The sequence below is a fragment of the Musa acuminata genome, chromosome BXJ3-9, assembly GCF_036884655.1.
Source record: "Musa acuminata AAA Group cultivar baxijiao chromosome BXJ3-9, Cavendish_Baxijiao_AAA, whole genome shotgun sequence".
Lineage (NCBI taxonomy): Eukaryota > Viridiplantae > Streptophyta > Magnoliopsida > Zingiberales > Musaceae > Musa > Musa acuminata.
The window spans coordinates 372,723-398,788 of NC_088357.1; the positions used below are offsets into that span (position 1 = coordinate 372,723).

The 26,066-nt window shown below is 41.7% G+C and overlaps 2 protein-coding genes and 1 long non-coding RNA gene across 3 annotated transcripts; 1 reads left to right on the forward strand and 2 right to left on the reverse strand.

Moving 5' to 3' along the window:
- Nucleotides 1-252: 252 nt before the first annotated feature.
- On the reverse strand, nt 253-9,822 carry LOC108951266 (uncharacterized). Its single transcript, XM_065168475.1, has 8 exons — nt 9,598-9,822; nt 9,307-9,524; nt 7,583-8,070; nt 6,769-7,503; nt 3,273-3,352; nt 2,982-3,199; nt 1,284-1,771; nt 253-1,204 (listed from the first exon to the last, which is right to left on the reverse strand). Exons 1-8 carry the CDS (start codon nt 9,677-9,679, stop codon nt 442-444), a joined length of 3,072 nt encoding a protein of 1,023 aa, XP_065024547.1. The 5' UTR covers nt 9,680-9,822; the 3' UTR covers nt 253-441.
- An 8,176-nt stretch (nt 9,823-17,998) lies between these two features.
- Nucleotides 17,999-19,215, forward strand: LOC135650152 (uncharacterized). Its single transcript, XM_065169334.1, has one exon. The coding sequence runs from the start codon at nt 18,014-18,016 to the stop codon at nt 19,061-19,063; it is 1,050 nt and encodes a 349-aa protein (XP_065025406.1). The 5' UTR covers nt 17,999-18,013; the 3' UTR covers nt 19,064-19,215.
- Nucleotides 19,216-22,768: 3,553 nt separating this feature from the next.
- Nucleotides 22,769-23,415, reverse strand: LOC135648426 (uncharacterized). Its single transcript, XR_010500961.1, has 2 exons — nt 23,216-23,415; nt 22,769-23,097 (listed from the first exon to the last, which is right to left on the reverse strand). It is a non-coding gene; the product is annotated as an uncharacterized LOC135648426 (long non-coding RNA).
- Between the last annotated feature and the right edge of the window lie 2,651 nt (nt 23,416-26,066).

The window sequence follows — 26,066 nt, forward strand, 5'->3', positions numbered from 1 at the left end:
CGATTGATCATATAACAAGCTCATGTTGGGACACTAGGGATACAATGTATATACTCATTAGAGAATAAGTTCATTGATCGAATATTGGATGATTAATAATACCTTATTTTTAGACAATAACTCTATCATCCCAATGATTAATAATTTATTTGGTTCTTAGACTTGATACATCAATGATGTTCCATATGAATATTGATACTAAATTTATAAGTTTAAAAATTTCAGATCTAACACAATCGATCATCGGACCAATTTTACGAAGATAATTAAGTATTGATAAAAGATCGTTCACCCTAATATTAAATTAATTACAAAGCGGACAAAAAAAAAATCCAAACAGGTGTAACAAAACGTCCAATTTGTTGCCTGAAAACTATATAACATGACGACAGCATCATTCTAACCTTATATAATAAACCTGTTCATGTTCTGGAAAATAAACTACATGACTGCAGTATCCTGCTTTTTCTTATACACATAAGCTTGCGAGAAGTAAACGTAGAGAACTAGCTCGATCATGCTGAGCCCCGCAAGAAGCCAATAGAAGTAATCGAGATGAGCACGGTTCAGATTGTTGGAAAACCAGCTCTCTCCACCTCTGCTCGTCGTTTTGTTGATCACAGAGATCAGGAATCCACTGATGAAGCTGCCGATGCCGAAGATGCTCATGTAGAGAGCCAGCCCCAGGCTCCTCAATGCATCAGGGACTTGGTCGTAGAAGAACTCCTGCAGGCCAACCATGGTGAAGACATCTGCAACCCCGAAAAGAACATACTGAGGCACCAGCCACCACAAGCTCATCGGAATCCTAGCGTTGGGCTGATCCACCAGACCGAACTCTCGAGCAGTTTTGAGCCGCTTCATCTCCACCAGAGCCGCTATCACCATGGAGATGAGAGACAGAGCCATCCCGGCGCCAATCCTCTGCAGCATGGTGATGCCGGAAGGAAGCCCGGAGAACTTCCGAGCCACAGGGACGAGGATGCGATCGTAGATGGGGATGGAGACAATGATGGAGGTGCTGATAAAACTCTGAAGCGCCGCCGGCGGCACCTGAAGCTTGGAGCTGATCCTCCTGTCCAATGTACCGCCTTGCTTGGTGAACAGAGTTGAGGACTGCGCGAACACAACGGCGTAGATCAAACACGTCGTCCATATAGGGAACAGTCGAACCAGCCCCTTCGTCTCCTCCACACGTTCGATGCTGCCCAGAAATCATTAGTCTTCGCTAATCTACCACCAGAGGATACTAGTATCAACAGGTTTCAGAATAATACTCTTACTCGGATTGCAGTTCGGTAATGGGAAGTTTTCCCAGCCTCTTTCTTGTCAATGCGACGAGCGTTTTGCCGATCCGAGCGAAGGGGTTCTCCTCTTGCAAGAGGCAGAAGCGGTAAGTCCTGGTTCCGAGCACGAACAACACGAGGGCAAACAGCATAACGATGCAGGGGATTCCGAACCCAAGGCCCCAGCCGATGTTGTCCTGGACGTAGCTGAGGATGACGAGGGTGACCACGACGCCGCAGCAAATTCCGAAGTACCACCAGTTGAAGAAGGAGCTCCTGGCGACGCGTTCCTGGGGGTCGTTCTGGTCGAACTGGTCCGCGCCGAAGGCTTGGACGCAGGGCTTGTGGCCTCCTTGGGCGATTGCCACCAGGTAGAGGGAGACGTAGAACAAGGCCACTTGGAGCGGAGGAGGTGGGCAAGCCGTTCCACATTTCGCCGGATGGACGATACGTAGCATAGATGACAGCGTCAGCGTGCCTAGACCCTGTTAAAGAACCAAGAAAATAGTTACGCTTACAAGCGAAAGAAAGGCCAAGAAATCATGAGAAGTGCGTCTGCGTCCAAATGAAGACAAGCAAGGCAATCAATCCGCATGTCTTTTATATTACAAAGATCTTTCGTTATATTATCAAAATATTTTTTTAATAATTTTATATAATACGTTGTATAATTATTATATATTCTACATATATATAATTCAATTCATCGATTTAACCAATAACCCACTGATAGATTTTATGTTCGATATGATGACCCAGTTGAATAGCTTTTTATTAACTTGGGTCATCTATTGAAGAGGTGGGCCGTGGGCTGCTTTGGCGTACATCCATACGAAAACACGTGCTGTGTCTCAAATCAGACAACGACGCGAGTTGTCGTACACCTATGGTTCGACAATGTGATCCGATGCTTGTATTTCTTTCACTTTTTTACAATCAAGCAACCGTTTTAACTCTCATCAAATTGAAGAGTAGTGGATGGAACTGTAATGACTTATTTGTTTTATATGCCATCCGTCATCTCAAGTGAGCTCCGTCATCCCATCACATATCAGTCAATATGAAATCGACGGATGCTGCTCGAGCAGATATTGTTTTACTAAACAGAGGCTTCGAATGGTAATAAATTATATTTATTAATATTATTTTATTTTGAATTAAATATATACTCATCTAACTTAGTACATGCATGAAAGAAGAATAAGTGGTATATCAATGAAAAATTTCGAAACAATTCAGGCGTCTATCAAGTGAATTATGTAAGATGGACGGAATTCATGAGGTTGTATCAATTATTCTTACTGTATGGTAATAAATCAAAGGTTTTGTCGGACATACACTTCCATCTGATAAATTTAAATTGGCCTAAAATTTTAAATCTATCTATTTTGAAATAGGCGGAAGCACGGAGTAGTCAATTAATTTCCAATCCGATAGGGTGAATTTTGAAACGTCCTAACTGTTACCGTTTCTATTTTTGTACTACTCTCACAAGGAGCGCATGCGTCCAGGCATTGCCACTTAGGAGAACCGACGGATGCTTGACTACTTTTCACCATGGTCGAGGACTCGCACGACGGAAAGAAGGATTTCGAATTTAGGGGTAAGAAGAAGGAGAAGGATTCCTACGATTCGCACCTCGAAAAAGGCACAGCGAGGGCAAGAAGAAGAAGAGGGGTAGAAGCACGCACGTACCAGGATGTAGAGTAGAGTGGCGATGACGATGGTTCGGTAGCGCCCCAGGTAGGAATCGGCGACGAAGGCCCCCAAGAGCGGCAGCATCGACGCCACGCCGTTCCACGCGTTGAGCGCCGCCGCCGCCATCGCCGTCGACTCTCCGAGCGGGCCGGTGAGGTAGGATATCAGGTTAGATGATATCCCGTAGAAGGCGAATCTCTCGGCTATCTCCACCACTGCATACCTCCGATCCAGATCAAACGGACGACATAGATCGAGGAAGAGGAAGGGGAAGAGGGGAATTAATACCTATGATGAAGAGAGCGGAGGTCCAGCCGCCGGAGGTGGATCTGTTAGCGGGGCGGCCGCGGTAGTCGACGATGTCCACCATGAGATCTGAGGGGCGGTGACGCAGGGTAAGGAGAGGATCCGTGTTGCCCATCGCACCCCTTCGCTTGATCGCTTTAATCTCCGTTCCTCGGGCACGCCACCACTTCCGTTGGCTCTCTCTACGGGAGGCGATAAATTAGGCCGAAGTATGTAATGATGTGATAATCGCAGCGATGTCAATGAATAGTGAGTGTCATTAAAATATCTCTTGCTCTGAGATTCGTGCACCACGTTCTCACCCGGCCTCTTCGGCAACCATCCATCAGCCAGACTTGGTTAAAGCCACCGTACAAGGCTAAGTTTCCACTAGTTGATAACAAAATTTTATCGGATGAAGAATCATTTTTCTTAGTGTCAGCTTGCTTAGTTATTTACTGTAGATAGAATAGTAATATGATTGAATCTGATTTTTAACATTTATCTTTTGATAAAAAATAAAAAAGTTTCTCACTCAAATTTAAATTTATTTTTTTTATCAGAACTATTAGAAGAAAAATAATAATTCTAAAATATCATACTGTGCACCTTGCCAAGCAAATCGACCCATTAAAAGCTTAAGTAGCAAACACAAATAGAAGCCTTTGGGTACAATATTTAAGTTGATTTTTTAAAATTTTTATGTCAATGTGATCCTCTAATTAGAATTATGTAGGGATCAAATTATTTGATCATCTATCATATGTCACTCAAGCTTAATTGATAGAGTATCTAATCTTAAGTTTTTATAGTTTTATAGCTCTCTTTTTAATTATATTTTCGATCTCTTCTTTCCTCTTGAATTTAATTATGATATTAAATGTTATGAGGTAAAAGGTCTCTTGTTAAAGAGTATGTACGAAGATGTTCTCTTAAGCTTAGAAAAGTTAAAGTTGTAATAATGATAATTGATCTTCGATCATTAGAAAGATTGTTAGTGAAAACTAATGATCTGAAATTAGAAGAAGTCATAGAATCACTATAAATTGATTTATATATATTTTTTTTATACTTATGATCATTCACTTTACTTGTAAATTTTAGTCACACTTCATGTTTGGTTGATCATGTTTCTAATATATATTTTTTAATCAAATTTTAACATTGATTAAAATTTGTTATATCACTAATTCACCCCCCAACTCCTCCATTTAGAACTACGAAGATCCTAACAATTAATGGTTCTAAAGTGACGACAACTTTTAAAGAATAGATGGATTCTAAAAGGTAAATATTTTATATTATGCTTTAGATTGAAATAAGTTTAATTGAATTTCTATATATGAAATCACTTTTGACATTTGACATACTTTGAAAATTACCAATCAAGGCATCAATTTACTTAAGCATTTTATGATAATACCAAAAGAATCCATCGATAAATATTTACTCAATTCTCAGATATTATCAGCTCTTAGCATATCTTCTTCTAATGATAATCTATTAAAGAAAATCCTTTAAATCATTTTCAAGGAATTAGGATGCAAGGATAACTATAATTAGAGATACAAATGAACTAAGTGATCTTTCTTGAAGAACTCAAAGGTTACTAATGACTTATGAGATAATATGTAAAGTATATGAAAAAGAATAAAAGAACTTATCAAGAAAGGAATGTCAAATGAAGAAAGGTTGATAGGTTGGCGGTGGAATAGCAAATTGTTGAAGAAGAAATGACAAATTATACTTTTGAGGTAACTAATTCCTTGAAAACTCATGAAGAATTATCTAAAACATTTTATGAATTATATGATGAATTTAAAAAGATTAATAAAATATAGTTTATTGAAAAAGGATCATGCTTTACTTATTAATGAGTTTGATATACTAAAAAAATGCTCATGACAAATGTAACTTAAAATATTTTATTCCTTGCACTAGATGTGAAAACTCAAAATCCTCCTATCTTGAACTTAAAAAGGAAAATAAGTTCCTAAATTATAGTACAAACAAAGAATCTCTTTGATGGCCAATAAAGATAAATTCAAATCGAACAAAAATAGATTCATCGCAAACAAACATAGGTCAAATAGAAATACGAAAATATCTAATAAGTTTTAAAAGCAAGCTCTAGTGCAAACAAAGAACCTTTTTCATCGCCAACAAAGACAATATTAAAATCAAACAGAAATAGCAAACAAATATAGGTCAAACAGAAATAGAAAAAGATCTTAGCACTGAAGAAACACCTCTTGAGTTGCCAACACAATATCTTGTAGCTGACCTCCTCCTTTCACATTCAGAAGGTGAACAAGACTCTCATCGCATAGCAACTTATGTTGTCGATGTAGACTTTCCCGCTTCTGTTTTAGCCTATATTCTTCTATAACACATAGCAAATGATTCTGTTTTAGGCCTTAGCATTGAGGAAGTACATTCTCAATCTTACCTTTCTCTCTGTGACTCTGCTAATGGCAAATTACCTACCTATCAAACCTCAGAAACAGTTTAATCTTTTGAGCTCAACTCCATTCTTTGGACTACACCTCGAATCAAAGGTTGTGCGCGCAAGCCAGACAATAACTTCAATGCACCAATAGACAGCTTATTCTTTTGCCCAAACTTCCCTTTCAGACACACCCAATTGTAGCTTTAGATCCTATCCTACCTACTACTGAAGATTATCTTGATCCTGTTGACTCTCAAACTACAATCATCGCTTCAATGCTAGTATTTTATTCTGATTCTTTGAAATGATTAAACTCGTTCGTACTCCTTTTAAAGATTAATTCAGACTCCAGAATTCACATAGTAACTCCCCTAGTGCAACAAATCATTGAACAATTGAACTTAATGCGCATGTTCCAGAGGATAGGAATGTCACAGTAAAACTTTACTGGAATTGAATCTTTTCTCTTACCTCTTATTACCAATATCTATATGAAACTCCCTATTTTGATTCCTCTTCTCGACGAACCGAAGGAGATTCTATTGAACTCGTCGACTCTCTTGCACTTCAACGATACTATATGCCTCGGAGGCTTGATTATATAGCAAATTTTTCTTGATTAACTTGGCTCAATCAAGTCTTGGGGATCTAATTTTTCAGATGATTTTGTATGATCGATACGTACCGATCCGATGATAAATCGATACGCGGACCGTATATTACCGGACGGACCGTGTTATAGTACTACAATGTTATACTGTAGTAGTATTATAGTGCTACGGTAAGATAAAGAAATATTTAAAATCTACTATGAATAGAATGAGTTTTTTCTTTTTCTTTCCCTTCCTAGCATTAAGAGTTTGTCATTTGGCTTGAATTTTTCCACCTAAATAATTAATTACAGAATGGACAAGAAAAATCCAAAGAACTGTAACAATGCGTCCAATTTATTGAAGCCCCGGAAACTATATTACATGCCGGCAGCATCATTCTTACCTTATATAATCGACCTGGAAAATAAACTACATGACTGCAGTATCCTGCTTTTTCTTATACACGTAAGCTTGCGTAAAGTACACGTAGAGAACTAGCTCGATCATGCTGAGCCCCGCAAGAAGCCAATAGAAGTAATCGAGATGAGCACGGTTCAGATTGTTGGAAAACCAGCTCTCTCCACCTCTGCTCGTCGTTTTGTTGATCACAGAGATCAGGAATCCACTGATGAAGCTGCCGATGCCGAAGATGCTAATATAGAGAGCCAGCCCCAGGCTCCTCAATGCATCAGGGACTTGGTCGTAGAAGAACTCCTGCAGGCCAACCATGGTGAAGACATCTGCAACCCCGAAAAGAACATACTGAGGCACCAGCCACCACAAGCTCATCGGAATCCTAGCGTTGGGCTGATCCACCAGACCGAACTCTCGAGCAGTTTTGAGCCGCTTCATCTCCACCAGAGCCGCTATCACCATGGAGATGAGAGACAGAGCCATCCCGGTGCCAATCCTCTGCAGCATGGTGATGCCGGAAGGAAGCCCGGAGAACTTCCGAGCCACGGGGACGAGGATGCGATCGTAGATGGGGATGGAGACGATGATGGAGGCGCTGATAAAACTCTGCAGCGCCGCCGGCGGCACCTGAAGCTTGGAGCTGATCCTCCTGTCCAATGTACCGCCTTGCTTGGTGAACAGAGTTGAGGACTGCGCGAACACAACGGCGTAGATCAAACACGTCGTCCATATGGGGAACAGTCGAAACAACCCCTTCGTCTCCTCCACACGTTCGACGCTGCCCAGAAATCATTAGTCTTCGCTAATCTACCACCAGAGGATACTAGTATCAACAGGTTTCAGAATAATACTCTTACTCGGATTGCAGTTCGGTAATGGGAAGTTTTCCCAGCCTCTTTCTTGCCAATGCGACGAGCGTTCTGCCGATCCGAGCGAAGGGGCTCTCCTCTTGCAAGAGGCAGAAGCGGTAAGTCCTGGTTCCGAGCACGAACAACACGAGGGCAAACAGCATAACGATGCAGGGGATTCCGAACCCAAGGCCCCAGCCGATGTTGTCCTGGACGTAGCTGAGGATGACGAGGGTGACCACGACGCCGCAGCAAATTCCGAAGTACCACCAGTTGAAGAAGGAGCTCCTGGCGACGCGTTCCTGGGGGTCGTTCTGGTCGAACTGGTCCGCGCCGAAGGCTTGGACGCAGGGCTTGTGGCCTCCTTGGGCGATTGCCACCAGGTAGAGGGAGACGTAGAACAAGGCCACTTGGAGCCGAGGAGGTGGGCAAGCCGTTCCACATTTCGCCGGATGGAAGATACGTAGCATAGATGACAGTGTCAGCGTGCCTAGACCCTGTTAAAAGAACCAAGAAGATAGTTACACTTACAAGCGATAGAAAGGCCAAGAAATCATGAGAAGTGCGTCTGCGTCCAAATGAAGACAAGCAAGGCAATCAATCTGCACGTCTTTTATATTACAAAGATCTTTCGTTCTATTATCAAAATATTTTTTATATAATTTTATATAATATGTTGTATAATTTTTATATATTCTATGAATATATATATATATATTAAAAATTCAATTCATTAATTTAACCAATAACCCACTGATATGAGATTTGATGTTCGATATGATGACCCAGTCGAATAGCTTTTTATTAAACTTGAGTCATCTATTGAAGAGGTGGGCCCTGGGCTGCTTTGGCGTACATCCATTCGAAAACGGGTGCTGTGTCTCAAATCAGACAACAACGTGAGTTGTCGTACACGACGTCCTTTTGTTCGACAATGTGATCAGATGCTTGTATTTCTTTCACTTTTTTACAATCAAGCAACCGTTTTAACTCTCAACAAATTGAAGAGTAGTGGATGGAACTGTAATGACTTATTTGTTTTATATGCCATCCGTCATCTCAAGTGAGCTCCGTCATCCCATCACATATCAGTCAATATGAAATCGACGGTTGCTGCTGGAGCAGATATTATTATACTAAACAGAGGCTTCGAATGGTAATAAATTATATTTATTAATCTTATTTTATTTTGAATTAAATATATACTCATCTAACTTAGTACATGCATGAAAGAAAAATAAGTCGTATATCAATGAAAATTTTTGAAACAATTCAGGCGTCTATCAAGTGAACTATGTAAGATGGATGGAATTCATGAGGTTGTATCAATTATTCTTACTGTACGGTAATAAATCAAAGGTTTTGTAGGACATACACATCCATCTGATCAATTTAAATTGCCCTAAAATTTTAAATCAATATATTTTGAAATAGGCGGAAGCACGGAGTAGTTAATTAATTTCCAATCCGATGGGGTGAATTTTGAAACGTCCTAACTGTTACCGTTTCTATTTTTGTACTACTCTCACAAGGAGCGAATGCGTCCAGGCATTGCCACTTAGGAGAACCAACGGATACGTGTACTCCTTTTCGCCATGGTCGAGGACTCGCACGACGGAAAGAAGGATTTCGAATTTAGGCATAAGAAGAAGGAGAAGGATTCCTACGATTAGCACCTCGAAAAAGGCACAGCGAGGGCAAGAAGAAGAAGAGGGGTAGACGCACGCACGCACCAGGATGTAGAGGAGAGAGGCGATGACGATGGTTCGGTAGCGCCCCAGGTAGGAATCGGCGACGAAGGCCCCCAAGAGTGGCAGCATCGACGCCACGCCGTTCCACGCGTTGAGCGCCGCCGCCGCCATCGCCATCGACTCTCCTAGCGGGCCGGTGAGGTAGGATATCAGGTTGGATGATATCCCGTAGAATGCGAATCTCTCGGCTATCTCCACCCCTGCATACCTCCGATCCAGATCAAACGGACGACAGAGATCGAGGAGGAGGAAGGGGAAGAGGGGAATTAATACCTATGATGAAGAGAGCGGAGGTCCAGCCGCCGGAGGTGGATCTGTTAGCGGGGCGGCCGCGGTAGTCGACGATGTCCACCATGAGATCTGCGGGCGGTGACGCAGGGCAAGGAGTGGATCTGTGTTGCCCATCGCATCCCTTCCCTTGCTCGCTTTAATCTCTCCTCCCTTCCTCGCCCATACCACGCTTGCACGCCACCACTTCCGCTAGCTCTCTGGACGCGATAAATTAGGCATGTGATAACCGCAGCGATGCCGCAGTGAGCGTCAAAAAAAATATCCCTGAGATTCGTGTACTACGTCACACATCCATTCGCGTAACCGGACGTGGTGCCGCACGGCACTGAGGGAAGTGACGCTCACTCGTCGGATGACATCATACTATTCATTTTTAATCAAATGACTTTTTTTTAATTTATGCTAATTTTATTTTATTTTTAATATTTTTTATTCGATTTAAATTAATATATCGATTTAGACTAATAAATTGATTTAAACTAACAAACAGAATTTGGTCAACTCTTCTCATTTTACCTTTTATATCCTCTCATTTTATCATCGCCGCCTCCTCTCCATTAGTTTGCTCCCTCTCCCGTGGCTTCATCCTCCTCCTTCGACATCGTTGCCTCCTCCCCCTCTTGTTGGCTTCCTCCTCTCTCTTTTCCTTTGCATTCTCTTCTCATTTTTCTTTTCCTCCTGCACCATCTCCTTCTCCTCCCACTCAACTATCTCCTCTTCTGGTTAGATTACATAGCACTTTATAATTAAATAAGATATATAATAAAATTAATTAGATTTTGATGATAGATATTAGTCAATAAAAAAAAACTATATTATAATAGGATTGTCTAGGAAGAGATGAGGAGTGTCTAGTTCTCCTTGCAGATCGACGTCATTATGATATTCGGATCTGGAAGACAGTGCCTTTACAGATCAAACAAAGATCTTTTTCAAATGATATCAAAAGGTACGCATCGTAAATCTGATATAATATTATTTGATTTCAATCCTAACATGAAAGTTTTTCGCGTAACTTATGACATATTACAGATTTTATGCTAACATTTGGTATCAGAGCCTAGGTTCATTAGATCAAATATGTTAGATCTGTTATTTTGTTTACGATGCTTCAATGACTCGTATATTTTGTGGATCTATATTTCTATCTATTCTGTCTTTTCGCTTATTTACGGGTGAATGTTAGATTTTTTGTAATGCGATCTTCGATAATCGTGAACCAGCGATGGTTGCTATGCAGCACCACTACTGATGGCAGTCATAGCAACCTCGTTGTATACGATCACTACGACAGATCTATTGGCAAATGGTAAGTTTAGTTTTACGATGATATAAACTTATGAAAAATGGTTATTTTGTAATTGTATAAATTCTCCCACTAATAGATTTATAAATGGTGGTTGATGATATTTTTTGAGTTGGACTTGAGTTTTCATGAATTAACGAGTGATGTGGTGTATGATTATAAAATGCAAAGGTTTTATAAATGTGAATGATGTTCGAATACTTTTTTAATAACCTTAAATGTTAGTTTAGATCTTGGATTTAGATTATAGATGAATTATAATATTCTTAATTTAAGATAAGTTCACGCCTCTTGAATGTGTTCATTTGGGGGGTGTGACATCAGCACCTTAGAATCCCTCGGGTGGCATAGGGCTAGATGGAGCTCTCGGATAATAGGGAAGCTGCCCCTTACTACACTCGCTGTCCATCACTCACCGCTCACTCTCATGACCAAAAATGGCCAATTTTGGGTTATTTTTCGCATGATACAATAGCCACAATGAGCGTCGTGAAACATTAACCATCTCAGCACCCTGTAACCCCCAGGTGACATAGAGCTAGATGGGGCTCTCAGATGACAGGGATGGTTCTACTCCTTGCTTCGCTTGCTATTTGCTGCTCGATGCTAGCTCATGTGACAAAAAATGACCATTTTTTGGGTCATTTTCGCTTGCTACGATGATTGTGGTGATCGACACGTCAGCCATCTTAGCACCCTAGAACCCCCCAGGTGGCATAGGATTGGATGGGGCTCTTGAATAACTGAGAAGGTGCTGCCCCTTGCTTTGCTCGTTCTCCGTTGCTTGTTGCTCACTTATGCGGCCAAAAATGGCTAGTTTTGGCTTATTTTTTAGTTGTTTTTAAGTGCTACGTTAATTGTGGTGAGTGGCACAAAATGTTAGCCATCTTAGCACCCTAGAAGCCCCCCGATGACATAGGGCTGGATGAAGATTTTGGATAATAGGGAAGGTGCTGCCCCTTCGCTTACTCGCGCGATAAAAAATGGCTTATTTTTATGTCGTTTTCGTGTGTGCGATGACTATAGTGAGTGACACGAAACATCAACTATATCAGCACCCTAGAACCCCTTAGGTGGCATAGGGATGGATGGGGCACTCGGATAACTGGGAAGGTGCTACCCCTTACTTCGCTTGTTGTTCAATGCTCACTCATGTGGCCAAAAATATGAGTTTTGGCCTTTTGGGGCCTTTTGGGGCCTTTTTTGTGTGCTGCGATGACTGTTGTGAGCGACACAAAATATCAACCATCTCCACACCCTAAAACCCCTCAAATATCATAAGGCTAGATGGGGCTCTCAGATAACAAGGTGCGGCCCCATGTTTCGCTCGTTGTCTGTCACTCATCACTTGTTAAGCGATTAAAAAATGGCTAGTTTTGGCCTATTTTTAGGCCGTTTTCACATGCTGTGATGACCGTGGTAAACGATATGAAACATTAGCAATCTCAACACCCTAGAACCCCTATGTTGGCACAAGGCTAGATGGGGCTCTGGGATAATAGGGAAGGTTTTGCCCCTTGATTCGTTCACAATCCACCGCTCGTCGATCGCTCGCACGGCCAAAAATGGCCAGTTTTGGCCTATTTTTGGATTGTTTTTTGCTTATCGTGGTGATCGCGGTGAGTAGCGCAAAACGTTAGACATCTCAGCACCCTAGAACCCACTAGATGGCACAAGGCTGGATGGGGCTCTCAAATAATAGGGAAGGTTCCACCCCTTGCTTCACTCACTATCTACTGCTCATTGCTTGCTCACAAAGCCAAAAATGGCTAGTTTTGGCCTATTTTTGTGTGCTGCAGCAACCATAATCAATAGTGCAAAATGTCAACCATCTCAGCACCATAGAATCCCTCCCAAGTGACACAAGGCAGGATAGGGCTCTCAAATAATAGGGAAGGTGCTGCCCCTTTCTTCGCTGACTATCCGTTGCTCGTCGCTCGCTCATACGACTAAAAATGACCTATTTAGGCTTATTTTTGGGCTAGTTTTGCATGTTGCAGTGACCTTAGGGAGCGATATGAAATATCAATTATCTCAATGCCTTGGAACCCCCCGGGTGGCACAAGGCTGGATGGGGCTCTCGGATAACAAGGAAGGTGCTGCCCCTTTGCTTGCATGGCCAAAAATGGCTAGTTTTGGTTTATTTTTGGGCCATTTTCATTTGCTGTGGTAACGATGGTGATGGCATGAAATGTTAGCTATCTCAATACTCTGAAACCCCCCGCATGACATAGGGTTGGATAGGGCTCTTGGATAATAAGGAAGATCCCGCCCCTTGCTTTATTCAGGCTCCCCTATATATATCATTTTGAAAGATTACGCTAAACTTGAATTTAAATAATCATATATTATTTTAAATGCTTATAATGAATTCAAGTTATTTGAATCAATTTTTATTTTTATTGTTCCATAAAAAAAATGTCTAGATGATTACATTTTACACAAGAAACATGATTCTTCTAGAGCGTTCTCTATGCTGTTTTTTAATTTTGCGCTTATCCCTCAATGCAGTTAAGGATCCTGCTTCATCACCTTTCCGATACTTTCTTGTGGGATTACTTTTAATGACCGCGGTAACTTAAGCATGCAGTTCTTACTTTTCTCTCTCTCTCTCTCTCTCTCTCTCTCTCTCTCTCGCTCATTTGATGGAAACTCATGCAGTTCTTGTCTGCAACTGATAGAGTGGGCTATAAGATCACTGGTAAATAAACATGCAGAAGAAGCAATCGGGCAATTTAAAATCTTATTACAAGACTATATTTTTGCAAGCTTGAACTGATATACACAAAAACGGTTCCACTGCTTGAAAAGGCTAATATAACAACACTTCGAATGCTATCTCTTTACTCTATTATATGATATGTTAAGGCCCATCACCAATTCCCCAGAAATGTTCCAACGTAATGGACACCAAACACTCGCAGCTAATGGCACCAGAAAGGATGCGCTGGTGATCTCCATGGCCTCAAATCTTTTCCTAATTCCATTCGATGAAAGCTTGGCTAACAACTCTCACTGGTTATACTGTCACAACCAGTGGTACTCAAATCATCACAAATCTTTTCCTAATTCCATTCGATGAAAGCTTGGCTAACAACTCTCACTGGTTATACTGTCACAACCAGTGGTACTCAAATCATCACGACTGATATTAGGGCCCGTGATTCCGAAAATGATGCATGCAATGGCATCCTTGTATAGTGTTGCCAATAAATTATTGAAGCAAATGTGACAGGACGACTTGAATGCCAATAAAATAATTAAAGGCCTAAAGGAATGGATTAATTTTAATCGACTGGAAGAAGGCATAAAAGAACATTTATATATTTACTTATCTGAAACGTATGGCATGTGTTGGTAGTACTGCATTTTCTTGTTTTGTTTGAAATCTTATTTCATTCACACTCTTTTCACTACAAATACTGGTTGACCAAAGATCCCAAATGGTTCTATTGTAAGTTTTGAAAGAATAAAATGAATGATCAAAAGAAATAAGATGGAAAAAAAAATGGATGTCATCGATGAATAAAGTGAAACAAAAAGAAGAAGTATTATCTTTTTTCTGCTTAGCTAAGTTGATAGATCTTTCTGCTCGAATTGTTATGCTTGTTTTCGTTCTAAATGATGATGCCAGGAGGCTGAGTTTTGTTTGCAAGATTGATTTTTTTTAATCTAATGTTCTTATGTCCTATATATATATATATATATATATATATATATATATATATATATTATATAGTCCCTCACCAGAAGCAACCTTTGTCTTGTTTGTGAAGTAAGACATTACACCTAACTTTATATAAATAGTAGTCCTCGTTTGCCTTCAGATTAAGTTATATATCTAATTCTCATTATGAACTCAGATATTAATGCATCTCTTGTTTTTGGGTACTGTTTCGAGTAAAAATCTGCTATACGATGTCACCGTTGATGTGGACGGGCTGACTCCTCTATCATGAAACTAAATATGACCGACAGGAAGACCTTCATCTATAAAGTCAGTGTGGGAAAAGAGTGGCTTCATTTAAACAAGCCAAGACATTGTCTCTTTCTCATCGACAGCAAAAGAGTCTCTCCCCAACCACTCTGCTGGTGAAGCTCAACTAAGAGGGGATTGCAACCATTAGAAATGACAAAGTTTGCATAAGCTAATGCAACACCGAACGGGTAACGCCGAGCGAGGAGTTGCTTGTTATTCCGATTTGGATCACAACTTACGGTCAACATCTGTGTAAATTGTTGCTTTGAGATTCGAAACGTTTTGCACCGTGTGGACTTTTCCCACCGGTCAATTTAATACACCATCCAACGAACCTGAGGGACCAGCTCTGCTTTCATATTCAATCCAACAAAAAGGTTGCAATGAGACCAGTGAAGGGGGGGGGCGGGGTGGGTGGGGTTTTTTTTGTGAGGGGAGGGACCAGTTATGCTTCCAGGTTCATCGCTTATCATGGTTCACAGAAGAGGAACCATGAAGAATAACTATAATAATAGTAAATATATCCATGAAGAATAACTATAACAATAATAATAGTAATATCCATGAAGAATAACTATAATAATAGTAAGCCTTATGTTCAAAAGCTTGTTTATATCCCTGAAGAATAACTATAATAATAGTAAATAGAAGGAAGAATATTCTCTTTCGAGCTAATCTACATCTCACACATACATTATTTTTCTTAAGCAACATAGACCAAGGTATTATTATATATAGTGATAGTGAATATTCCAACATCAACCCGAGTTGTCGGTGGACAATCGACGTTGAATATAACCCTACATCTGTTTGACACAAAAGAAATTTGACATGGCAAACGGTGCCCCGCCTACCGGCTCGGTGTTGCATGAGACTATATGAGTCGGTACCCTACCACAGGAACCCGAACAGGCCGACCCGTATCGCAGGGGATGTACGGGTCAATCGCCTCCATGACTATGCCATGAGAGGTATTGGTAGTCATTATTAACCATCGTACCCTTGGGCCATTTCCATAGGTATAAATATTGGTCCCCCATTTCGGGACGAGGGATGAACTTTTCACACATTTTTAATTACTAACTTAAGCATCGAAGGGGTCAAGTTAGGAATCCCCCCCGGATATCAACATGTTGTGCAAAATCTTGACATAAATCTTGACCTCACTCTCCCACATATTCGAACAACTTTGCACTTTTAGGATGAGACCAAGTCATATCGATCCTCAGGCCTTGGCATAAAGGTATATAATATTTTTGGGGCTAGAAAAAGGGTCGAACATCGTAAGAGCGTCTACTGATGAATCCTCTCAATGAGCACTTCAACAAGGAGGCTCCACCCCCACACCATGCCTTTGGCTAAGGGGGGCAACTACCTATCCTCATGCAAGTAGATGGGACCACCTCAACCCAGACCTCGGGCTCTCCCATCCAAGAGCCAACGAAGGGCAATTGGTCGTCCTCATTGGTCATCCTCATCGAGACCTTTCTGAGTCTCACCCAACAGCTGCATAACTTGGCTGGGATGATGCAAACTATCGCTCTCCTTTTATCTCAGTTGGCCTAGCAGGCAGCACCCCCTCCGCAATTACAACTAGTGGTCCAACCTCTGCTCATCACCATGCCCCTAGGGCCACCTCGACGGATCAGCGCCTAACACCCCAAGATTGCCCCCAATCAGCCGGGGGCAACCCGAGGATATGTGATCTCCGATGGTGGAATATAGTGCTCCCCCACATCGCTGTGCTATCTCAACCCTTCCCGAGACAAACACACAGTTGGCAAATTCAATTGATGACTCGCTCAAGGCCCAACTATAGCTAGTAAATTGGCACTATAGTGCAAAGGGAATTCCAACAAACCAAGGGAAAGGCTAGTGATCTACCTCGGGTAGCTCCCCCTTCGTCTAAGATATCGAGGAGGAGCCATCCCAACCAGCTTCCGCCTATTGACGTTAGAAGCTTTTGATAGTCACTCGGACCCGAGAGAAGACATCATGGCTTTTGAGGCCTAGATGGCGTTGTACGATACGTCTAATGTCCAAATGTGTCTAGCATTCCTGACATGGCATTGTACGATACATAAATCGAGCATGACTCGGTCCCATCTCGTAGTCAATCCCCTTATCTGACCTCACTCTGTCACTTATTCGCATGACCTTGCGTCTTCGAGACGGGACTAAGCTGGGCCGACCCTAGGCCACGACACAAAGGTGCATAACAGAATTTTAAAGATCAACTTTTGCAATGTTTTGAAACTTGAATTCCTCGTGTCCTAAGCTAAGTTATGTTTGTTTTATCTATTCAATTAAGAAATTGTCACTCTCGAATATTTTTTGAATATGTTTGTTTACGTTGATTGATTCACTTTCAGATTGAACCTCACGTTGTAAAAACAAGGTGGCTATTACTACTCCTCTGGCGTTTTAAAAAACAATAAATTAGTAACGAAGAGATACTTAATAAAATAGGTGTCAAGCGAACTAACGGAACTTTTGAGCTACCGGTCGGATGAGCAATCGTTACCACTTGACTTGAACGAGCTACAGATGTTACAAAAAACACATGAGCAGAGAGACCAACTACTACTTGTGGTCATATTCAAAACATGTCCGAGATTTTATACCTAAAGAGATAGGCGATGAACATAACCCTTTTCTTATATCAAGATTTTGATTACAAATAAAAATAATCAAGAGAATTAATGATAAAATATATAAGATGAATTCCTGGAGAAAAGAAAAAGAAAAAAACTCTTGGTCTTCGTTTTTAGCATCACTGTTTTGGTTTTTGCCCCGTATAGTAGTAGTCTACCTGAAGCCATGGGAACACCTCCCGATCAATTTTAACATGACCATGATCATGATGGACGCTACGCAAAAATCGGATTACGCGGACCCGCGATCTTTCTTCATCCCCCTTATTAGGTTGCGGCGGACTGTTAGGCGTCGGTTTTCGTTCATATTTTATAGGTTCAGCATAATTCTGCTTGTTATCGGAAACATGGGAAACATTTCCTATCGGGATCAGATTTCCAAGCATAATAATAACCTCAAAAGTCGCCATCCAACGAGTAAAAACATAATAATATACACACATATATGATACTTAAAACATGTCGATTGTAGTCCACGCCAACAAGTCGCCCAAATTTCCCTTCTTCTACTTTGATCTATCGCTTAACACCGTACCGAAAACAATGAAACCCCCTCCTCCATCAGCCGCCGCCCTGCAGCAGAAGCTCCGGGGTCACCTTTCCGGTGCCATCTCTTTCCTCCTCGTCTTCTCCCTTGGCTACATCCTCGGCTTCCTCTCTGCCCCCTCCAACTCCTCTCCGCTCGCCCCGCTCTCGCCCACGGCGCCGACGAAGACGGCGGAGCGGATAGTGAAAGCGCCGCCTCCTCCTCCTCCGCCGCATGATCTCCTAAGATTCCGAACCCAGTGTGCGGACCCCATTCCCCAGTCCGAGGTGCTTAAGACGATTCTGGAGAGGGTACACGACGGGAAGTCGCCCTTCGACGGCTTCCCGTCGCCGGAAACGTCGGAGCACCTCCTACCCCCGGCGGCGCGGCCCCGAGGGTGGGGCTCCACCATGCCGGTGTTCCGCGACTTGATCGAGTCCATCCGACCCCTCACCATCATCGAGCTCGGCACCTTCCTCGGGGCGTCGGCGCTCCATATGGCGACCGTGGCCGCCAATCTGTCGCTCCCTGCCGTCATCCTCTGCGTGGACGACTTCCGGGGGTGGCCGGGCGCCCGGGCCCGCTTCCCTCGCGACCTGCCACGTCCGCGCCACGGCGATGCGCTGCTGCTCCACCAGTTCATGGCCGGAGTGGCGGCGGCAGGCACAGCGGCTGCGGGGCGAGTGATACCGGTGCCGTTCTCCACCGCGTCGGCACTGGCGGCTCTGTGCGAGTGGGGGGTGTACGGAGACCTGATCGAGGTGGACGCGGGGCACGACTTCCACTCAGCCTGGGCGGACATCAACATGGCCTGGGCGGTTCTCCGACCAGGCGGCGTCCTCTTCGGCCACGATTACCACACGGCTGCCGACGATCACGGCGTCCGCCGCGCCGTCACGCTTTTCGCCGGCGTTAAGGGCGTGCAGGTCCGGCCCCACGGTCAGCACTGGGTCCTCTCCCCGAAGCCACCCATCTCTTATTAATCTGCTTCTACTGCTTTCTTTTTTGCTATCTTCTCCTCAAAAGAAGATAAAAATTTGTGTGATAAAAAGAGTGTATGATTTGCTGCTGATCAACACCATATGTTTATGTATAATGATAATAATAATAATAATAATAATGTGAAGTTCTACAATTGAATGAGATGTGATTAGATCAAAGAGCTCCTTATATTTTTATTTTGATGATGTAACGCTTGTAGAGGTCGGTTGATGTATGGTATGAGCACATGAATTTGGACGGATTAAGAAACATAATCCCTCCTCTTCGTTTTACTTCCACCTCTAATCCCTCTTCCTTTTACTTCATTATTTGGTAAGCTTATCTTTAAAGCGAAGAATTACTCGACTCGAAACTAGTTTTGGTGGCGACTTCCTTCCGATCACCCACGTTACGTGCATTTGGATCTCCACGTACTACGGTTAGTGTTAAGGTACATTAAACTATTCTTCCCCACGCAACGGGTCACACAGAGAACGTAATGTGATGGTGATAGCATGACTACTTCATCGACACGCTAATGATGGTGCGCAACCGAATCGTCTATCTAATTCACACGGAGACAATGGATGAATTCTTTCTACATTTATTCTATGTACTGTATGTACTATACTATATAGAAGGATATATTTGCATGTTCTTATTGGAGTCATATCTTAAATATTACATACGATAGGATTAACATATAAGTGAAAACCATAAAAGTAGTGTTCATTTTTCACCAGACGGCGGTGGTGTCGATTGGGCCCGAGTTGGGTCTCAACTCTCGATTATACCAATATTGGCATGATTAGATCATCCCACAAATCATAAGATCATCTAACCACTTGTTTTTTAGCTTAGCCCATGTTATAAAGATTTGACATTCCCTCGAATTTCCATCGGATTAGTTCAAATATGTATACCATGAAAAATAATAGTCTAAGGGATTACCCTTAACATCATCTAATACAGTCTCATTTCCTGCCTTTCAAATCAGCTAAAGACAATAGATTATGTATGAAGGGTAATCCTTCATAATCTAGTTCAGTCACTCACCTTTTTTTTTTTTTTTTATCAAAATATAAAAAACTAATATCAACCTCCTCGTTAGGCCCTCCCCGACTCCACATTTTCCATGCAAAAAAGGTACTGTATGATGCTGCTCTTAAGAATGACCCCCCCACCTAACTAAATTGAAAATTTGCTATCTATTAATAACATTCATAAGTTTCCAAGATATTTAAGTTAAAAAGTACTATCATAATTGTACGTATATAAAAGACAACTTAATTTTTTTGACCTCAATCACATGTCTTGTCATCGTATTATCTTGGGTCTTATAGTTGTCATTCATTTAGTTGTGAATATTGTCATTCATTTGATTGTGGATAGGTCACTAGTTTTTAATAAGGATCTCGTGAGCTAGCCAAAGTGTAATAAGCCATGTCTCATACTCGTCCTTATTATTGGTAACTTTGAAGCTGAAGTAGAGGGTGTGCTTGCAGGTATGCTTGTTGGGTCCTTGTAGAATAAAACATATTTCTGATTTGCATTGAGCTTTGATTATTATCCTTGGAGTGTAGTGGTGTTGAATTCTTCGAGCCTAACTAACCACTTTAATAACCTTCTTCAGACATCCAAAGAATTAGCCGAAGAGGTTGGTTGATCATCACATAGATGGTATGTACTTGAAAGTATGGTCCAAGTTTTCAAACCGGTATTAGGGCATAGTTCATATACAACAACTCGTCCTCACTCAACATATGATTGACATGTTAGATTGGATTCTAGACACCTTCTACTTCTCAAAATAAAATCAAATTAATTGTGGAAGAGGTGATAGCCGAGTAGAGATAAAGTTGTGAATGATGAACTCTATGAACCTTTTCGATTGGACTTTGAAGGTAGATTGAATTATATTTTGGCACATGCTAAATCTCTTGAGAGTCTTGTAAGTCTCAGCCAAGTTGGTGAAGAGCATGTCGTCTATATAAACCTTCATATTTTGTCTAATATATGACTTAAACATTTTATTTATCATTCGTTGGTAGGTGGCTTTGACATTCTTCAACCCTTCGACATGATACGATAGCAATATATGTTATTTACTATGACATATATTGCTCAAGGGCATGGCGAAGTTTGGAGTGCACTAGCTAAAGTGGTATTAACCAATTGGTCGATCCGAGATAATGGGTAAAATATTGGAGTGCACGAGCTAAAATATTTTGGCCTTCTGGCTGCATATGTAACTCAAGGGCATGGCGAAGGCCATGGTTGAGGCTCGAGTTCACAAATAAATTGATTTCAGATTTCAGATGTTTCTTTGCCCATAAGCATGGGAAAGCTATGCTACTTTTCAGTTCACAGATTCCTGCATCAGCATCTCGAGTTGAGGCAGCTCGAGTTCTCACCATCCAATGTAACCAGCGAATTCGGAAGAGGTGAGTTGATTTAGATATGAGATATAATATCAGCCAAATTTTGGTACATCAGACAACAAAACATTAGTTAGCGAGATGAGTAAGAACATGGTGCAAAAGCGGGGAATAAAAAATCAAAAGTTATCGAAATAACTTTATCCTTTGTTTCTTTTTATTGTTGCACAGTAGCTTGTGAGGTTATAGCCAACATTCTCAAAGAGGGGACGCAAGGACCAGAGGCGAGGAGTATGTTGGCTATATCCTTCTCCTTTTTTTCTCCAAAAAGTTATCTTTATCGTTGGTCGTTTTTACCACGAACAAGGACGATAGACACGTAGGGACAAATCCAACGAGAGCCAATGGGGTCTCTCATGATAGGGACAGGTCCGAGGGACTAGAGGAGAGGTAGGACGACGGTGCTAGTCACCTATGCCACGAGAGAGAATGATAAGAGTGAGACACATAGGAAGGACCAATGAGGTCTACGAAAGCGAGGGTGGAGGTAACGATGAATCAAGTGAAGATAAAAGTAAAATGATATTATATATATCTATGATTTAAATTTGTAGAATAAGATTTCAAACCACAACTTTTTAAATGAAAAAGATAATTCAAGTTGACGTTAAAATATATGGCGAGACAGATCCACAGATCCTACCATCAATAGCCTGCATCTCTCTCTCTCACACTCACCACGTGAGAAGTAGTAGGGCTGTCACGGCCGATGCCGGTGGCGGCCACTGCTTGTCGGGTGGTTGGTAGACTGCGGTCTGACGATGAGTAGCTGCAGATGGTGTGCCCCTCGGCCTGCTGGTCTCTGCTTCGTGGTTTCCTCCGCATGCAGCTTCGCGAAGCTAGACGGGGATATCAGTATTAATTCCAACCAAGCCGTAGACGATCGACACTGCAAGGTGATCCAGAGTCTTGAATGAGAATGAGCTGGTGTGATCCAAATCAACATCTTTTTGACAATTGAGTTCGAAGGGAATATCAACATTTTGGAGTGAAATTTAGGTATTTTCTAGGGAAAGAGGTTCACAAAATCTCCCGTGTCGTACATTTAAGGATTAACAAAGAATGAGACTGCATATTATTTTGGCAGAAAATGAAGTAGAAAGTTGTTGTTTTCGGTAAAGGCGCAAGTCTGCTTCTATAAACATAAATAAGAAAAACTCCAACATTTAGGATTGCTGCGAAATCTAGGTCATACCAGAAGCTTTTTGCTTGGTACAAAGAAAGGTTCACAAAAATCGTGTCCGTCGAGGGACCTTCAATAACGGCCGGCACAAAAAATTTTTGGATACTATTTCAGCTAATAATAGCAAAGTATCCATTTTTCACATAAGAATATTCAAGGAATCACATATTAACCATGACAAGCAGTCGAGCACACAAAAACACAAAACAAAACTCAACAAGACTCCTAAGATTCAGCAATGCATTATTCTTCCATGCGCTCTCCCTCAGGCTGTGATTGAGAAACCTTGACTTTAATCTTTGCAAGAGTAAATTGTGAATCCTGCTGCAGGGCAACAGGTGCTTTGACCAAATCAATACTGTTCTCCAACTCCTTAATTGCTGCCTGCTGCTCAAATGCCTTTTTACCCTTCATCCTACAAGATATGAAAATGACAGATCAGAAATATGAATTGCAGATTGAAAGAGGAAAAAAATCATGCATGCATCAACTGCCAACAAAAATCAGATGCTGCCTCTGCAGCAGATACCAACCTCATTTTGTGGTGTCTAACCTCCCTATCCACTCTGATTTTGTCAATCTTCTTTATAGCCTTCAGTGTCATCTCTGTAACATTTCTATCATATCTTTCAGGCCTGTTACGTCTCCTTTCAAACTCGAATGTTGAGTCCTTGATAATGATAAAGAGTCATTGATAGTGAATCATGTAATATATTTTTCTCAATGTAAAGAAACAAACACACTATTATAATAGGATTGTCTAGGAAGAGATGAGGAGTGTCTAGTTCTCCTTGCAGATCGACGTCATTATGATATTCGGATCTGGAAGACAGTGCCTTTACAGATCAAACAAAGATCTTTTTCAAATGATATCAAAAGGTACGCATCGTAAATCTGATATAATATTATTTGATTTCAATCCTAACATGAAAGTTTTTCGCGTAACTTATGACATATTACAGATTTTATGCTAACATTTGGTATCAGAGCCTAGGTTCATTAGATCAAATATGTTAGATCTGTTATTTTGTTTACGATGCTTCAATGACTCGTATATTTTGTGGATCTATATTTCTATCTATTCTGTCTTTTCGCTTATTTACGGGTGAATGTTAGATTTTTTGTAATGCGATCTTCGATAATCGTGAACCAGCGATGGTTGCTATGCAGCACCACTACTGATGGCAGTCATAGCAACCTCGTTGTATACGATCACTACGACAGATCTATTGGCAAATGGTAAGTTTAGTTTTACGATGATATAAACTTATGAAAAATGGTTATTTTGTAATTGTATAAATTCTCCCACTAATAGATTTATAAATGGTGGTTGATGATATTTTTTGAGTTGGACTTGAGTTTTCATGAATTAACGAGTGATGTGGTGTATGATTATAAAATGCAAAGGTTTTATAAATGTGAATGATGTTCGAATACTTTTTTAATAACCTTAAATGTTAGTTTAGATCTTGGATTTAGATTATAGATGAATTATAATATTCTTAATTTAAGATAAGTTCACGCCTCTTGAATGTGTTCATTTGGGGGGTGTGACATCAGCACCTTAGAATCCCTCGGGTGGCATAGGGCTAGATGGAGCTCTCGGATAATAGGGAAGCTGCCCCTTACTACACTCGCTGTCCATCACTCACCGCTCACTCTCATGACCAAAAATGGCCAATTTTGGGTTATTTTTCGCATGATACAATAGCCACAATGAGCGTCGTGAAACATTAACCATCTCAGCACCCTGTAACCCCCAGGTGACATAGAGCTAGATGGGGCTCTCAGATGACAGGGATGGTTCTACTCCTTGCTTCGCTTGCTATTTGCTGCTCGATGCTAGCTCATGTGACAAAAAATGACCATTTTTTGGGTCATTTTCGCTTGCTACGATGATTGTGGTGATCGACACGTCAGCCATCTTAGCACCCTAGAACCCCCCAGGTGGCATAGGATTGGATGGGGCTCTTGAATAACTGAGAAGGTGCTGCCCCTTGCTTTGCTCGTTCTCCGTTGCTTGTTGCTCACTTATGCGGCCAAAAATGGCTAGTTTTGGCTTATTTTTTAGTTGTTTTTAAGTGCTACGTTAATTGTGGTGAGTGGCACAAAATGTTAGCCATCTTAGCACCCTAGAAGCCCCCCGATGACATAGGGCTGGATGAAGATTTTGGATAATAGGGAAGGTGCTGCCCCTTCGCTTACTCGCGCGATAAAAAATGGCTTATTTTTATGTCGTTTTCGTGTGTGCGATGACTATAGTGAGTGACACGAAACATCAACTATATCAGCACCCTAGAACCCCTTAGGTGGCATAGGGATGGATGGGGCACTCGGATAACTGGGAAGGTGCTACCCCTTACTTCGCTTGTTGTTCAATGCTCACTCATGTGGCCAAAAATATGAGTTTTGGCCTTTTGGGGCCTTTTGGGGCCTTTTTTGTGTGCTGCGATGACTGTTGTGAGCGACACAAAATATCAACCATCTCCACACCCTAAAACCCCTCAAATATCATAAGGCTAGATGGGGCTCTCAGATAACAAGGTGCGGCCCCATGTTTCGCTCGTTGTCTGTCACTCATCACTTGTTAAGCGATTAAAAAATGGCTAGTTTTGGCCTATTTTTAGGCCGTTTTCACATGCTGTGATGACCGTGGTAAACGATATGAAACATTAGCAATCTCAACACCCTAGAACCCCTATGTTGGCACAAGGCTAGATGGGGCTCTGGGATAATAGGGAAGGTTTTGCCCCTTGATTCGTTCACAATCCACCGCTCGTCGATCGCTCGCACGGCCAAAAATGGCCAGTTTTGGCCTATTTTTGGATTGTTTTTTGCTTATCGTGGTGATCGCGGTGAGTAGCGCAAAACGTTAGACATCTCAGCACCCTAGAACCCACTAGATGGCACAAGGCTGGATGGGGCTCTCAAATAATAGGGAAGGTTCCACCCCTTGCTTCACTCACTATCTACTGCTCATTGCTTGCTCACAAAGCCAAAAATGGCTAGTTTTGGCCTATTTTTGTGTGCTGCAGCAACCATAATCAATAGTGCAAAATGTCAACCATCTCAGCACCATAGAATCCCTCCCAAGTGACACAAGGCAGGATAGGGCTCTCAAATAATAGGGAAGGTGCTGCCCCTTTCTTCGCTGACTATCCGTTGCTCGTCGCTCGCTCATACGACTAAAAATGACCTATTTAGGCTTATTTTTGGGCTAGTTTTGCATGTTGCAGTGACCTTAGGGAGCGATATGAAATATCAATTATCTCAATGCCTTGGAACCCCCCGGGTGGCACAAGGCTGGATGGGGCTCTCGGATAACAAGGAAGGTGCTGCCCCTTTGCTTGCATGGCCAAAAATGGCTAGTTTTGGTTTATTTTT

Excerpts from the sequence above, each read along its gene's own strand:
- LOC108951266 (XM_065168475.1), bottom strand. The coding sequence starts at position 9,679 with ATGGTGGACATCGTCGACTACCGCGGCCGCCCCGCTAACAGATCCACC. Across the intron at positions 8,071-9,306 it reads CCTCTCTCCTCTACATCCTG|GGTCTAGGCACGCTGACACT; the intron begins GTGCGTGCGTGC and ends TTCTTTTAACAG. Across the intron at positions 1,772-2,981 it reads CCACTCTACTCTACATCCTG|GGTCTAGGCACGCTGACGCT; the intron begins GTACGTGCGTGC and ends GTTCTTTAACAG.
- LOC135650152 (XM_065169334.1), top strand. The coding sequence starts at position 18,014 with ATGTCGATTGTAGTCCACGCCAACAAGTCGCCCAAATTTCCCTTCTTC.